The 16,368-nt window shown below is 42.9% G+C and overlaps 1 protein-coding gene across 2 annotated transcripts in view; it reads left to right on the forward strand.

The window, feature by feature from the left end:
• kcnq2b (potassium voltage-gated channel, KQT-like subfamily, member 2b) overlaps positions 1–16,368 on the forward strand; it is a 91,270-nt gene that overhangs the window by 54,268 nt on the left and 20,634 nt on the right. For both annotated transcript variants that reach the window (XM_023984655.2, XM_070440470.1), the window contains exons 9-11: positions 7,553–7,624; positions 7,842–7,871; positions 15,493–15,755. In XM_023984655.2, the coding sequence (XP_023840423.2) occupies positions 7,553–7,624; positions 7,842–7,871; positions 15,493–15,755 (365 nt within the window). The remainder of the gene's footprint in view (positions 1–7,552; positions 7,625–7,841; positions 7,872–15,492; positions 15,756–16,368) is intronic.

Consider the following 16,368-nt stretch of genomic DNA (forward strand, 5'->3'; position numbering starts at 1 on the left):
GAAAGTATTCAGACCCCCTGACTTCTTCCACTTTTTGTTATGTTACAGCCTTGTTCTAAAATTGATTAAATAAAAAAAWTTCCTGAGCAATGTACACACAATACCCCATAATCACAAAGCGAAAACAGGTTTTTAGAATTTGTATTTAAAAAAAAATAACAGATACCTTATTTACATGAGTATTCAGACCATTTGCTTTGAGACTCGAAATTGAGCTCAGGTGCATCCTGTTTCCATTGATCATCCTTCAGATGTTTCTACAACGTGATTGAAGTCCACCTGTGGTAAATTCAATTGATTGGACATGATTTGGAAAGGCACACACCTATCTAAATAAGGTCCCACAGTTGGCGGGTCATGTCAGAGCAAAAATCAAGCCATGAAGTYGAAGAAATTGTCCATAGAGCTTCTGCAGCATTGAAGGTCCCCAAGAACAAAGTGGCCTCCATCATTCTTAAATGGAAGAAGTTTTGAACCACCAAGACGCTTCCTAGAGCACGGCCAAACTGAGCAATCGGGGGAGAAGGGCCTTTGTGAGGGAGGTGACCAAAACTCGATGGTCACTGACAGAGCTCTAGAATTCCTCTGTGGAGATGAGAGAAGCGTCTAGAAGGACAAACATCTCTGCAGCACTCCACCAATCAGGCCATTATGGTAGAGTGGCCAGACAGAAGCCACTTCTCAGTAAAAGGAGGGAGTGGCTTCAGGACTAGTCTCTGAATGTCCTTGAGTGGCCCAGCCTGAGCCTGGACTTGAACCTGATCCAACATCTCTGGAGAGACCTGAAAATAGCTGTACAGCAATGCTCCCCATCCAACCTGACAGAGCTTGAGAGGATCTGCAGAGAAGAATGGAAGGAAACTCCCCAAATACAGGTGGGCCAAGCTTGTAGCGTCATAGCCACGAAGACTCKATGCTATAATCGCTGCCAAAGGTGCTTCAACAAAATACTAAGTAAATGGTCTGAATACTTATGTAAATGTGATATTTCTGTTTTTTATTTTAAATAAATGAGCAAAAATGTCTAAAAGCCTGTTGTTGCTTTGTCATTATGGGATATTGTTTGTAGATTGATGAGAAAAAAATGATGTACTGGGCTATACGCACTAGCCTCTGTAGCGCCTTGCAGTCGGATGCCAASCAGTTGCCATACCATGTGGTGATGCAGCTAGGGCTGTTGCGGTGACCGGATTACCGCCACACCGCAATAAAATTGTGGACTGTATTGTTATGCATACTGGATGGACTGGGTTGTCTTATGCTACTCTCCAAAATTTCTATCTACGAGTCTGGGAGAGAACKTATAACCCTAGGAGATGCATTTGGTTCATTGATTGTACATTTGTATAATTTTCAATAGTCTAGTAATAGGGAATGTTTTATATTTATATAATTAATATACTGACACATTACCTTTCAGCTACAGAATATCACCACCATGCGTTTCCATCTCCTTCATTCCTTTCTCAAGCACATAGAGGGGTTGTCAACAGTTTAGTGAAATATGTATTGTTGTGAAAACATTTGGCTATCGATGTTCCCGAAGCACTGGGTAACTGCAGGAACAGGGCTGGAGAGCCCGTGACATACAGAGTTTGGTCGGTATATCACCTGTCACGCAGCGAGCGCATGCTCCTCAAACAGTGGTTGATGTGTGGAGTGAAATCTGTGTTTTTTAGATTTCTTTCTTAGCTGCTCATATTAAGCACATTTCCATGATTAACCCGAAGTATCCTGTCCGCCATCCTTGAAATAACGTAGCGGCGGAATGCGCACGTCCTCCATTATTCGAGTGCACATGGATGACATGTCTTTTTTCCCTTGCCCCTGTTTTTCCCTTGCCCCCCCCTGCCCATTGACGGGACATTCTAAATCGAAACTAATTTGGCATATTAGTAAAGAAAAGATTCATTTGAGAATAGTCCGATGGGTGAAAATATGATCACTTGATTGACTGAATAGCTGTGCAGCCTGAAGCAAGAAACGGAGCCCAAGCTTTTTTCCCCTGACTTTCTCAAATCATCAATAGCCTTTAGTTGCATCGTGCAGCCCATATATGTTTTGATTTCTAAGACATTCTAGGGGTTGTATCATTCACAACTAAAGTTGCCAAGTAACTCTAAATCTAGCGTATAGGWCCTATACGCTAGATTTAGAGTTACTTGGCAACTTTAGTTGTGAATGATACAACCCCTAGAATGTCTTAGAAATCAAAACATATATGGGCTGCACGATGCAACTAAAGGCTATTGCAACTATACTATAGGACCTGTTTTAAAGGATCACTTTTATGCTCAACATAAACACTTCATTTTGCGCACATGCTCCAGAATGGGAATAATATCCTTTCTATTTTATTCAGCTAAGTTCAGTTGTATTGTTTTTAATATAAAATCAATCAAATCAATCAAATGTATTTATAAAGCCCTTTTTACATCAGTCGATGTCACAAAGTGCTATACAAAAACCAAGCCTAAAACTCCAAACAACAAGCAATTCAGACGTAGAAGCACGGTGGCTAGGAAAAACTCCCTAGAAAGGCAGGAACCTAAGAAGGAACCTAGCGAGGAACAAGAGTCTGAGTGGTGGCCAGTCCTTTTCTGGCTGTGCCGGGTTGAGATTATAACAGTGCATGGCCAAGATGTTCAAACGTTCATAGATGACCAGCAGAGTCAAATAATAATAATAATAATAATCACAGTGGTTGTAGAGGGTGCAACAGGTCAGCACCTCATGAGTAAATGTCAGTTGGCTTTTCATAGCCGAGCATTCAGAGTTAGAAACAGCAGGTGTCGTAGAGAGAGAGTCGAAAACAGCAGGTCCGGGACAAGGTAGCACGTCCAGTGAACTGGTTAGGGTTCCATAGCCGCAGGTAGAACAGTTGAAACTGGAGCAGCAGCACGACCAGGTGGACTAGGAACAGCAAGGAGTCTTCAGGCCAGGTAGTCCTGAGGCATGGTCCCAGGGCTCAGGCCCTCCGGGAGGGGAGGGAGAAAGAGAGAATTAGAGGGAGCATACTTAAATTCACACAGGATACCGGATAACACAGGAGAAATACTCAAGATATAAGACTGACCATAGCCCCCCGACCCAAACTATTGCAGCATAAATACTGGAGGCCGAGACAGGAGAGGTCGGGAGACACTGTGGCCCCGTCCGACAATACCCCCGGACAGGGCCAACCAGGCAGTATATAACCCCACCCAGTTTGCCAAATCACACGCCCCCACACCACCAGAGGGTTCAACCACCAACTTACTACCCTGAGATAAGGCCGGGTATAGCCCACAAAGATTTCCCCCACGGCACGAACCCGAGGGGGGCGCCAAACCCGGACAGGAAGATCACGTCAGTGATTCAACCCACGCAAGTGACGCACCCCTCCTAGGGATGGGATGGAAGAGCACCAGTGACTCAGTCCCCGTAATAGGGTTAGAGGCAGAGAATCACGATGGAGAGAGAGGAACCGGCCAGGCGGAGAACGCAAGGGTGGTTCGTCGCTCCAGTGCCTTTCTGTTCACCTTCACACCCCTGTGCCACACTACACTCAATCATAGGACCTACTGAAGAGATGAGTCTTCAATAAAGACTTAAAGGTCGAGACCGAGTCTGCGTCTCTCACATGGATAGGCAGACCATTCCATAAAAATGTACCTCTATAGGAGAAAGCCCTGCCTCCAGCTGTTTGCTTAGACATTCTAGGGACAATAAGGAGGCCTGCGTCTTGTGACCGTAGCGTACATGTAGGTATGTACGGCAGGACCAAATCGGAGAGATGGGTAGCAGCAAGCCCATGTAATGTTTTGTAGGTTATTAGTAAAACCTTGAAATCAGCCCTAGCCTTAACAGGAAGCCAGTGTAGAGGCTAGCACTGGAGTAATATGATCACATTTTTTGGTTCTTGCCAAGATTCTAGCAGCCGCATTTTGCATTAACTGAAGTTGATTTACTGCTTTATCCAGGTAGAAAGAAAGTAGAGAATTGCAGTAGTCTAGTCTAGAAGTAACAAAAGCATGGATTAATTTATCTGCATCATTTTTGGACAGAACGTTTCTGATTTTTGAAATGTTACGAAGATGGAAAAAAGCTGTCCTTGAAATGGTCTTGATATGTTCGTCAAAAGAGAGATCATGGTCCAGAGTAACGCCGAGGTCCTTCAGTTTTATTTGAGACGACTGTACAACCATCGAGATTAATTGTCAGATCCAACAGAAGATCTCTTTGTTTCTTGGGACGTAGAACTAACATCTCTGTTTTGTCCGAGTTTAAAAGTAAAACATTTGCCGCCATCCACTTCCTTATGTCTGAAACACAGGCTTCCAGGGAGGACCATTTTGGGGCTTCACCATGTTTCATTGAAATGTACAGCTTTGTATCGTCCGCATAGGAATGAAAGTTAACATGATGTTTCCGAATGACATCACCAAGAGGTAAAATATATAGTGAAAACAATAGTGGTCATAAAACGGAGCCTTGAGGAACACTGAAATGTACAGTTGATTTGTCAGAGGACAAACCATCCACAGAGACAAAATGATATCTTTCCGACAGATAAGATCTAAACCAGGCCAGATCTTGTCTGTGTAGACCAATTTGCGTTTCCAATCTCTCCAAAAGAATGTGGTGTCAAAAGCAGCACTAAGGTCTAAGAGCATGAGGACAGATGCAGAGCCTTGGTCTGACGCCATTAAAAGGTAATTTACCACCTTCACGAGTGCAGTCTCAGTGCTACGATGGGGTTTAAAACCAGACTGAAGCATTTCGTATACATTGCTTGTCTTCAGATAGGCAGTGCGTTGCTGTGCAACAGCTTTTCAAAAGTTTTTGAGAGGAAAGGGAGATTCGATCATTTTTTATGAAAGTTTGGCTTTTTCAAGAGAGGCTTTATTACTGCCACTTTTAGTGAGTTTGGTACACATCCGGTGGATAGGGAACCATTTGTTATGTTCAACATAGGAGGGCCAAGCACAGGAAGCCGCTCTTTCAGTAGTTTAGTTGGATAGGGTCCAGTATGCAGCTTGAAGGTTTAGAGGCCATTACTATTTTCATGAATGTGTCAAGCGATATGGGATTAAAAAACTTGAGTGCCTCCCTTGATCCTAGGTCCTGGCAGTGTTGTGCAGACTCAGGACAACTGAGCTTTGGAGAAGTACGCATATTTTAAAAAGGAGTCCGTAAAATAATGGCACAGGACTTATATGCATATATTTTCAGCTAAATGAACAAGCCTATGGCATTGCCAGATAACATACAGTAGACCAACTCATATTCTGTTCTTCTAAAATAAATTGTTATTCATATCATAATGTTTCTTTAGACCTGACTAAAATAAATAATGGATTTATTGTGATGGTGTATATTAAATAGATTTATTAGACTTTTTAAATGTAGATGTTCTAAAGGCGCACATCAGCGGCTTGAATGCAGCTTGTATGGGTGGAGGCCTGGAGATGCTAAACTTGTTTATGTTAATTAACAGGCTATTGCCGTGAGACCGCCACAGCCCTAGATGCAGCCAGTCAAGATGCTCTCAATGGTGCAGCTGTAGAACTTTTTGAGGATCTGAGGGCCCATGCCAAATCTTTTCAGCCTCCTGAGGGGGAAGAGGCATTGTCGTGGAGTAAAGGTGATCTAGAGTTTTGTGACCTCTAGTTGTAAAGGTGACATGCTTGTAAAAAATTAAGTAAGACGGATTTCAGTTTCCCTGCATTAAAATCACAAGCCACTACGAGAGCCACCTCTGGATGTCCTTTCTTGTTTTCTTATGGCTATATACAGCTCGTTGAGTGTGGTCTTAGTGCCGGCATCAGTTTGTGGTGGTAAATAGACAGCTATGAAACATGTAAATAGAATGGTCTGCAGCTTATCGTGAGGTATTCTAAATCGGGTGGACAAAAGACTTCCTTAACATTAGAGATTGCACACCAGCTGTTGTTAACAGAGACAGACACCTCCCCTTAACCTTACCAGAAGCTGCCATTCGGTCTTGACGATGCATAGAAAAACCTGCTAGATGTATATTATCCATGTCCTTGCTCAGCCACGACCCAGATAAACATAGGATATTACAGTGCTTCAGGTCCTGATGATAGGATAGTCTCAAAAGGAGCTTGTCCAGTTTGTTCTCTAGTGATTGTACGTTCGCCAATAGAATGGACGGTAGAGGCGGTTTATTTACTCGCCGGCATAGTCTCATCAGGGAGCCTGCTCGTTTGCCTCTCTTGCGCCATCTCTTCCTTTTTCGAGTCCCAGGGATTAGGGCCTGGTCCAGAATGAGCAGTCCACAGCTGCTGACTCATTGAAGTAAAAATCGTCAATCAAATTTTATTTGTCAATTGCGCCCAATACAACGGGAACTGTGAAATACTTACTTACAAGCCCTTAGCCAACAATGCAGTTTTAAGAAAATATAGTTAAGAATTGAGGTTAATGATCACTGTTCTGATATCCAGAAGATGTTTTTGGTCATAGGAAATTATGGTAGAAATATTATGTGCAAAAAAAGTTAATATCAGTGTCAAGAAAACACACAAAATAGCAGAATTGGTCAGCTATCCACTGCAGCACCATCTTCTCATCATATTAGATGCCCAGTAGCGCACACTCGCACTCGTTGTCGCTCTCTATCTTGCTCTCGCTCTCTTGGCATAGCACACAAAAACACAGCACGGCATACCATTATATACACACACACACACACACACACACACACACAGATGAAGACAAATGAAAAAGACTGATGTTTTCACATTTAATTTTTATGAATTATGGTTCACAATTTCAGTTAGTTTGTGACTATTTGGTCCCCTTGGTGATGTCACAGGCTTGTCTAAACATATTGGTAGTGATTAGTCTTTGTTAATATGAATGTTCTATGCCAGGTGTATAGATGGCCAACTTGAGCTTGAGTATTGATTGATGGCTGAAGGGAAAAAGGCAAACGGGCCTGCAACTGGGCCATATCTGATTGTCGCATAGTAGGCCCAGGGCCGAAGGACTGGGTACTTATTACCTCATCTGCAGGGAAAGGTTTCCATTGGATAGGTACTGCAAGTCTTAGATAAATTAAAGTGTGCCTGTCTCATAAGGAACAACAGGCTACTTTGAAAGTTGGGGTGTCAAATTGAATTCAAGGGCTGTATGACTACAGTGAAGTTTAATCGAACATTATATTACGTAAGACAAGTATCTTTTACAAAACTTTGTACGATTAATGAATGGGATAGTAATTGCAGTTGTTTGTTACTGTGTCACATTCTCTTATCTGCATTCCAAAAAAATTATGAAAATGCCATTTTAGTTCTGGTTACAGGGCAGTTGAAAACATCCTCACAGAATTCAAGCTCTTGGTAAGGAGGCATATGAAATCAAGTAAAATTGAAATCTACAACCTACTACCCATAAATGGCAGGGATTGCATCGGGAATAATATACATTCATATAGAACATTTGAAACAAAACCAAGCCATTCTATATGCAGTAAAGCTGTGCTGGGGTATGTTTTCTTTTCTTCCTTGTAACACCAACACATCTTTTGTCTTTTATTTATAAGTAGACTGATCCCGCCACTAAATCAACTGGATCTACTAAGAAATCTGAAGAGCAAGTCGGGACTGTCATTCAGGTCAGAAACAAAATCCGAATTCATCATCTCCTAAGATCTTTATAGCATTATGAAACATTATGGAAAATATAGTGTGCTACTATATCTATAAAAAATATAGCGTCAATACTACTATGTCAGATTTGACAGATTATTGACAATTGAATGTACTGTATGTGTCTGTTTGTTTTGTTTGTTTGTTTGTGTGTGTGTGTCTTTGTGTTTCCTGACCAAACAGGAAGGAACCCCAACCGGAGCCCTCCCCAAGGTCAGTATCAAAAACCTTATCTTACAACGAGGTCAAAATAATCTATTTCACTCATCTCCATCCCAAATTTCTGGTCAGTTCTAAAGTCGACACTGAACCTGAGGACTGTTCAAAACAGTCACCAACATTGAGAGTACCAGCCATGTCACTAAGGTGACCAACACTCGACCAAACAAGTCCTACTGTCTCTAGTTTGATCACATATTGACTATTTCACGGTTATATGGTCAGGCGCAGCAAAGAATAACCCAGAATGCTTCAGCTGGCCCAGAATAGAGCAGCACGCCTTGCCCTTCACTGTACTTAGAGGGTTCATATCAACACTATACAAAATTAACGCAACGCACAGTGTTACAGTGCGTTCACACCTCTTGACTTTGTCCACATTTTGTTGTGTTACAGCTTGAATTGAAAATGGATTAAAATTAGATTTTTTTTGTCACACACATTACCCCATGATGTCAAAGTGGAATTATGTTTTTCAAACTAAAACATTAACAAATGAATAAAAATGTAAAGCTGAAATGTCGTGAGTCAATAAGTATTCAACCCCCTTGTTTTGGCAAGCCTAAAGTTCAGGAGTAAAAATGTGCTTAACAAGTCACATAATAAGTTGCGCTGACTCACGCTGTGTGCGATAATAGTGTTTAACGTGATTTTTGAATGACTACCGCATCTCTGTACCCCACACAAGCAATTATCTGTAAGGTCCCTCAGTCGAATTTCAAACACAGATTCAACCTCAAAGACCAGGGAGGTTTTCCAATGCCTCGCAAAGAAGGGCACTTATTGGTAGTAACATTTTTAAAAAGCAGACATTGAATATCCCTTTGAGCATGGTGAAGTTATTAATTACACTTTGGATGGTGTATCAATACAGAGAGTCACTACAAAGATACTGTCACGTTCCTGACCTGTTTTCTCTTATTTTTGTATGTGTTTAGTTGGTCAGGGCGTGAGTTGGGGTGGGCATTCTATGTTATGTGTTTCTATGTTTGTTTAAATGGGTTGCCTGATATGGTTCTCAATTAGAGGCAGGTGTTTGACATTTCCTCTGATTGAGAACCATATTAAGGTAGGATGTTCTCACTGTTTGTTTGTGGGTGATTGTATCTCGTGTCTGTATGTGTTACCACACGGGACTGTTTCGTTTGTGTAGTCTGTTCCTGTTTGTGCGTTCTTCGTGTTTATGTAAGTGCTCAAGTTCAGGTCTGTCTACGTCGTTTTGTTGTTTTGTAATTTTTCAAGTATATTTTCGTGTTAGTGTTCATTTACGTCTTGTTAAATAAATTCATTCATGTCTTCATCACCCGCTGCGCCTTGGTCCAATCTCTCTCCGCAAGACGAACGTTACAGATACAGGAGTCCTTCCTAACTCAGTTGCTGGAGAGGAAGGAAACGTTTTATCATGAATACAAAGTGTTATGTTTGGGGCAAATCCAATACATTTACATTTACATTTACATTTAAGTCATTTAGCAGACGCTCTTATCCAGAGCGACTTACAAATTGGTGCATTCACCTTATGATATCCAGTGGAACAACCACTTTACAATAGTGCGATCTAACTCTTTTAAGGGGGGGGGGGGGTTAGAAGGATTACTTTATCCTATCCTAGGTATTCCTTAAAGAGGTGGGGTTTCAGGTGTCTCCGGAAGGTGTGATTTGACTCCGCTGACCTGGCGTCGTGAGGGAGTTTGTTCCACCATTGGGGTGCCAGAGCAGCGAACAGTTTTGACTGGGCTGAGCGGGAACTGTACTTCCTCAGAGGTAGGGAGGCGAGCAGGCCAGAGGTGGATGAACGCAGTGCCCTTGTTTGGGTGTAGGGCCTGATCAGAGCCTGAAGGTACGGAGGTGCCGTTCCCCTCACAGCTCCGTAGGCAAGCACCATGGTCTTGTAACGGATGCGAGCTTCAACTGGAAGCCAGTGGAGAGAGCGGAGGAGCGGGGTGACGTGAGAGAACTTGGGAAAGTTGAACACCAGACGGGCTGCGGCGTTCTGGATGAGTTGTAGGGGTTTAATGGCACAGGCAGGGAGCCCAGCCAACAGCAGTTGCAGTAATCCAGACGGGAGATGACAAGTGCCTGGATTAGGACCTGCGCCGCTTCCTGCGTGAGGCAGGGTCGTACTCTGCGAATGTTGTAGAGCATGAACCTACAGGAACGGGTCACCGCCTTGATGTTAGTTGAGAACGACAGGGTGTTGTCCAGGATCACGCCAAGGTTCTTAGCACTCTGGGAGGAGGACACAATGGAGTTGTCAACCGTGATGGCGAGATCATGGAACGGGCAGTCCTTCCCGGGAGGAAGAGCAGCTCCGTCTTGCCGAGGTTCAGCTTGAGGTGGTGATCCGTCATCCACACTGATATGTCTGCCAGACATGCAGAGATGCGATTCACCACCTGGTTATCAGAGGGGGGAAAGAGAAGATTAATTGTGTGTCGTCTTGCATAGCAATGATAGGAGAGACCATGTGAGGATATGACAGAGCCAAGTGACTTGGTGTGTAAGCGAGAATAGGAGAGGGCCTAGAACAGAGCCCTGGGGGACACAGTGGTGAGAGCACGTGGTGCGGAGACAGATTCTCGCCACCGCCACCTGGTAGGAGCGACCTGTCAGGTAGGACGCAATCCAAGCGTGGGCCGCGCCGGAGATGCCCAGCTCGGAGAGGGTGGAGAGGAGGATCTGATGGTTCACAGTATCAAAGGCAGCCGATAGGTCTAGAAGGATGAGAGCAGAGGAGAGAGAGTTAGCTTTAGCAGTGCGGAGCGCCTCCGTGACACAGAGAAGAGCAGTCTCAGTTGAATGACTAGTCTTGAAACCTGACTGATTTGGATCAAGAAGGTCATTCTGAGAGAGATAGCAGGAGAGCTGGCCAAGGACGGCACGTTCAAGAGTTTTGGAGAGAAAAGAAAGAAGGATACTGGTCTGTAGTTGTTGACATCGGAGGGATCGAGTGTAGGTTTTTTTCAGAAGGGGTGCAACTCTCGCTCTCTTGAAGACGGAAGGGACGTAGCCAGCGGTCAAGGATGAGTTGATGAGCGAGGTGAGGTAAGGAGAAAGGTCTCCGGAAATGGTCTGGAGAAGAGAGGAGGGGATAGGGTCAAGCGGGCAGGTTGTTGGGCGGCCGGCCGTCACAAGACGCGAGATTTCATCTGGAGAGAGAGGGGAGAAAGAGGTCAAAGCACAGGGTAGGGCAGTGTGAGCAGAACCAGCGGTGTCGTTTGACTTAGCAAACGAGGATCGGATGTCGTCGACCTTCTTTTCAAAATGGTTGACGAAGTCATCAGCAGAGAGGGAGGAGGGGGAAGGAGGGGGAGGAGGATTCAGGAGGGAGGAGAATTTACTTGTATTTACAATACAACACATTACTGAGTACCACTCATATTTTCAAGCATATTGGTTGCTGCATCATGTTATCGGTATGCTTGTAATCGTTAAGGACAGGCACATTTTTCAGGATGAATAGAAACCTAATAGAGCCAAGCACAGGCAAATTCCTAAAGGAAAACCTGGTTAAGTCTGCTTTCCACGAGACAATGGGAGATGTATTCACCTTTCAGCAGGACAATGACCTAAAACACGAGGCCAAATCTACACTAGAGTTACTTACCAAGAATGTTGGCCGTGTTACAGTTTTGACTTAAATCTACTTTAAAATGTATTGCAAGACCTGAAAATGCTTGTCTAGCAATGATCAACAACCGTTTTGACAGAGCTTGAAGAATTTTGAAAAGAATACTGGCCAAATGTTGCACAATCCAGGTGTGGAAAACTCTTAGAATGTACCCAGAAAGACTCACAGCTGTAATTACATTACATTTCAGTCATTTAGCAGACGCTCTTATCCAGAGCGACTTACAGTAGAGTGCATACATTTTTATTACATTTATTTTTTTACATACTGAGACAAGGATTATCCTACCAACGGCCAAACCCTCCCTAACCCAGACGACGCTATGCCAATTGTGCGTCGCCCCACGGACCTCCCGGTTGCGGCCGGCTGCGACAGAGCCTGGGCGCGAACCCAGAGACTCTGGTGGCACAGCTAGCACTGCGATGCAGTGCCCTAGACCACTGCGCCACCCGGGAGGATATGATATATATATATAATCACTTCTAAAGTGCTTCTCCAAAGTATAGACTCAGAGGTGTGAATACTTATGTAAATGAGATATTTCTATATTTAATTTTCAATAAATGTGCAAAAATTTTTTTGTAGATTGGAGAATGTTTTTTATCAATTTGGAATTCAGGCTGTAACACAACAAAATGTGGAATAATTCAAGGGGTTTGAATACTTTCTGAAGGCATTTTATATAGAGACATGGTTACATGGAACTCCCATCTCATTGTACAATCTGCTAAATGAGCTTTAAAAAACAAATTAAACAGTACCTCATGACCCACACCTCTCCCCTCTCTGACCTAAATAACTTGTTTGTATATACAGTGCACCCCTTAACTTCTAACCACATTTTGTTACATTACATCCTTATTCTAAAATTGATTTAATAATGTTTTGCCCTTCTCAATCTACACACAATACCCCATAATGAAAAAGCGAAAACACGTTTAGACATTTTTGCCAATGTATTGCAAAGAAAAAACAGAAATAGCTTATTTGCATACGTTTTCAGACCCTATGCCATGAGACTTGAAATTGAGCTCAGGTGCATCCTGTTTCCATTGAGCATCCTTGATGTTTCTACAACTTGCACACACCTGTCTGTATAATGTCCCACAGTTGACTGCATGTCAGAGCAAAAACCAAGCCATGAGGTCGAAGGAAGAGCTCCGAGACAGGATTGTGTCAAGGCACAGATTTGGGGAAGGGTACCAAAATATTCTGCAGCATTGAAGGCCACCAAAAACACAGTGGCCTCCATCATTCATAAATAGAAGAAGTTTGGAACCACCAAGACCCTTCCTAGAGCTGGCCGCCTATCCAAACTGAGCAATCGGGGGAGAAGGGCCTTGGTCAAGGAGGTGACCAAGAACCCGATGGTCACTGACAGAGCTCCAGAGTTCCTCTGTGGAGATGGGAGAACCTTCCAGAAGGACAACCATCTTTGCAGCACTTCACCAATCAGGCCTTTATGGTAGAGTGGCCAGATGGAAGCCACTCCTCAGTAAAAGGCACATGGCAGCCTGCTTGTAGTTTGCCATAAAGCACCTAAAGGTCTCTCAGACCATGAGAAATAAGATTCTCTAGTCAGATGAAGCGTCACATCTGGAGGAAATCTGGCACCATCCTTACGGTGAAGCATGGTTGTGGCAGCATCATGCTGTGGGAATGTTTTTCAGCGGCAGGGACTGGGAGAATAGTCAGGATTGAGGAAATGATGAACAGGGTCAAAGTACAGAGAGATCCTTGACGAAAACCTGCTTCAGAGTGCTCAGGACCTCAGATTGTGGCAAAGGTTCACCTTCCAACAGGACAACGACCCTAAGCACACAGCCAAGTCGATGCAGGAGTGGTTTCAGGACAAGTCTCTGAATGTCCTTGAGTGGCCCAGCCTGAGCCCGGATGTAAATGTGAGATATATATCTTATTTTTTATTTTTTTGTGATAATTTCAAAAAATCTGTTTTCGCTCTGTCATTATGTGGTATTGTGTGTAGATTGATGACGGGGAAAATAAACAATTTAATCAATTTTAGAACAATGCTGTTACCTAACAAAATTTGGAAAAAGTCAAGGGGTCTGAATACTTTCCGAATACATTGTAGATGTTGAAATGTATATTTGCAGAATGGTATGCTGATGTGTGTGATTATAGTTATGTATGCTGATATGTACACTACTGTTCAAAAGTTTGGGGTCACTTAGAAATGTCCTTGTTTTTGAAAAAAAACAAAAAAAAATGTCCGTTAAAATATCATAAAATTGTTCAGAAATACAGTATAGAAATTGTTACTGTTGTAACTGACTACTGTAGCTGGAAACGGCAGATTTTTTTTTCTTCATGGAATATCTACATAGGTGTACAGAGGCCCATTATCAACAACTATCACTCCTGTGTTCCAATGGCCCGTTATGTTAGCTAATCCAAGTTTATCAATTTAAAAGGCTAATTGATCATTAGAAAACCCTTTTGCAATTATGTTAGCACAGCTGAAAACTGTGGTACTGATTAAAGAAGCAATAAAACTGGCCTTCTTTAGACTAGTTGAGTATCTGGAGCATCAGCATTTGTGGGTTCGATTACAGGCTCAAAATAACCAGAAACAAAGTACTTTCTTCTGAAACTCATCCTGGAGTCGCTTCTTCACTGTTGATGTTGAGACTGATGTTTTTGGGGTACTATTTAATGAAGCTGCCAGTTGAGGACTTGTGAGGCGTCTGTTTCTCACTCAATATTATTATTTTTCACGATTCATTCAGGACAATCCGTAATCATGGTAGCACACACATTAATGTCGAAGTTTAATCTGAAACACAGCCAAAACAAACAGCAAATGCATCCAACATGTTTGTAGAGTCACAAGCTTGATGTCATCATTGTCATCATCAAATGTATGTAGCTCTGTCCTTGAGCTGTTTTTGTCTATCAATGATTTGTATTATGTTTTGTGTTTTGTGTGGACCCCAGAAAGACTAGCTGCTGCATAAGCAACAGCTAATGGGAATCCCAATAAACAAACAAACTGCTTTGTATTCAAGGTATGCGTCCCAAATGGCACCCGATTCCCTATATAGTGCACTATTTAGAAATTCACAACATAGGGAATAGGGTGCTATTTGGGACACAAACAAGGACACAACAACAGAGAGCTTGTGGGCTACCTACTGACACTTTATTTTTTTTAACCCATCCAATTTATGACTAATGCTGCATGATGGCGTGACATCAATGACAACGTTATTGTCACGCCCTGACCTTAGAGAGCCTTTTTTATTTCTCTATTTGGTTAGGTCAGGGTGTGATTTGGGTGGGCATTCTAGTTTTTCTATTTCTTTGTTGGCCGGGTATGGTTCCCAGTCAGAGGCAGCCATCTATCGTTGTCTCTGATTGGGGATCATACTTAGGCAGCCTTTTTTCCACCTTTAGTTTGTGGGATCTTGTTTTTGTGTAGCTGCCTTTAAGCAGCCCAGAACATCACGTTTCGTTTGTGCTTGTTTGTTTTGTTTGGTGAGTTTCGATTTATTAAAATATGTGGAACTCTACGCACGCTGCGCCTTGGTCCATTCATTTCGACGAGCGTGACAGTTATTTATGAGCGTGGCACAATGTTGTGCTCTGACATAGTGCCCATACTTACTCAGGTGATTCAGTCATACAGTCACCAATATGTTGAGCTCATGAGTGTGAAAAGGCCTGGGTAAGGTGTTTGTGTTTTAGACAAGTCCTATAAAATGAGAAGATTTATTGAAAAGCGTATTTTAACTGATTACTTACTGCCAAGTAATTAGAGTAACTTGTGAGGCGTTTGTTGTGATACTCCGACAATATTCAGTTGGGGCTGAATGAATGCAATACCAAAACATTGTACGGCTAGTAAACCAAAGATGTGCATGGTGTGCATGAATACACAGAACAATACTGACTTGTATTGATTGAGTGGCGATAACATGACATATCTCCTCTCAACGTCTCTTGATCCCCTGACCCCTCCAGTCAGAAGGTCAGCCTGAAGGAGCGTGTTTTCTCCAGTCCCCGGAGCTCAGGGACCAAAGGGAAAGGTTCACCCCAGGGCCCCAGTGGACAAGGCAGCCAGGGTCAAGGCCAGGGGGGCCAACCCATTCACAGGTCCCCCAGCGCTGACAACAGCAATGAAGACAGCCCCAACAAAGTGCCCAAGAGTTGGAGTTTCGGAGAACGCAGCCGAGCACGTCAAGCCTTCCGCATTAAGGGCACCGCCTCGCGCCAAAACTCGGAAGGTAGGATTATCTTTACACAGTGTGTTTCTGTGGTACTTGATATGTTGAGTTCCGTCTAGCTTTTGAATGATGTGTTATTCTTTGTGGCTTTAGTGTTGCAATGTCATCCATGTGGCCGTCTTGGAAATTAGTTTGTTGTGTGGTGTGATGCGCTGTGAGAGTTCAAATTGCATGTTGTGTTATGTGCTGTATCTTTTGTTGCTCTGTTCATTCCCGCGTTTCATACTTTTTTTTCTATTATCTGTGGTATATCTTTGTTACCTTTCTGTTTGGTTCATTTGAAACAAACTTGGAACAGTACAATTAGAGAAAGACATACAGTGTGGTGATTTTGTTCTGCTGATGTAGTTGATGTTTTAAACTTAGGTGACAATGACAAGTTATAACAATGGTCATAATGCCACTTAATGCTATCGTAAGGATTTGGTTAGCTACATTACTCTGACTATAGCAGGTTATAACAAACCTTTGAACTGATGATGACAGTGTAATAACCTCTGTCCTCTATATAGCTCTATGAAACAGGTTCATGTCGAACTCATGAGTTCTCATTACATGTCTTATAACAATCCTAGTGGTAGTATATTATTAGCATTGTCACCACCCCTTAAAA

This window comes from Salvelinus sp. IW2-2015, linkage group LG1 (genome assembly GCF_002910315.2).
Source record: "Salvelinus sp. IW2-2015 linkage group LG1, ASM291031v2, whole genome shotgun sequence".
Lineage (NCBI taxonomy): Eukaryota > Metazoa > Chordata > Actinopteri > Salmoniformes > Salmonidae > Salvelinus > Salvelinus sp. IW2-2015.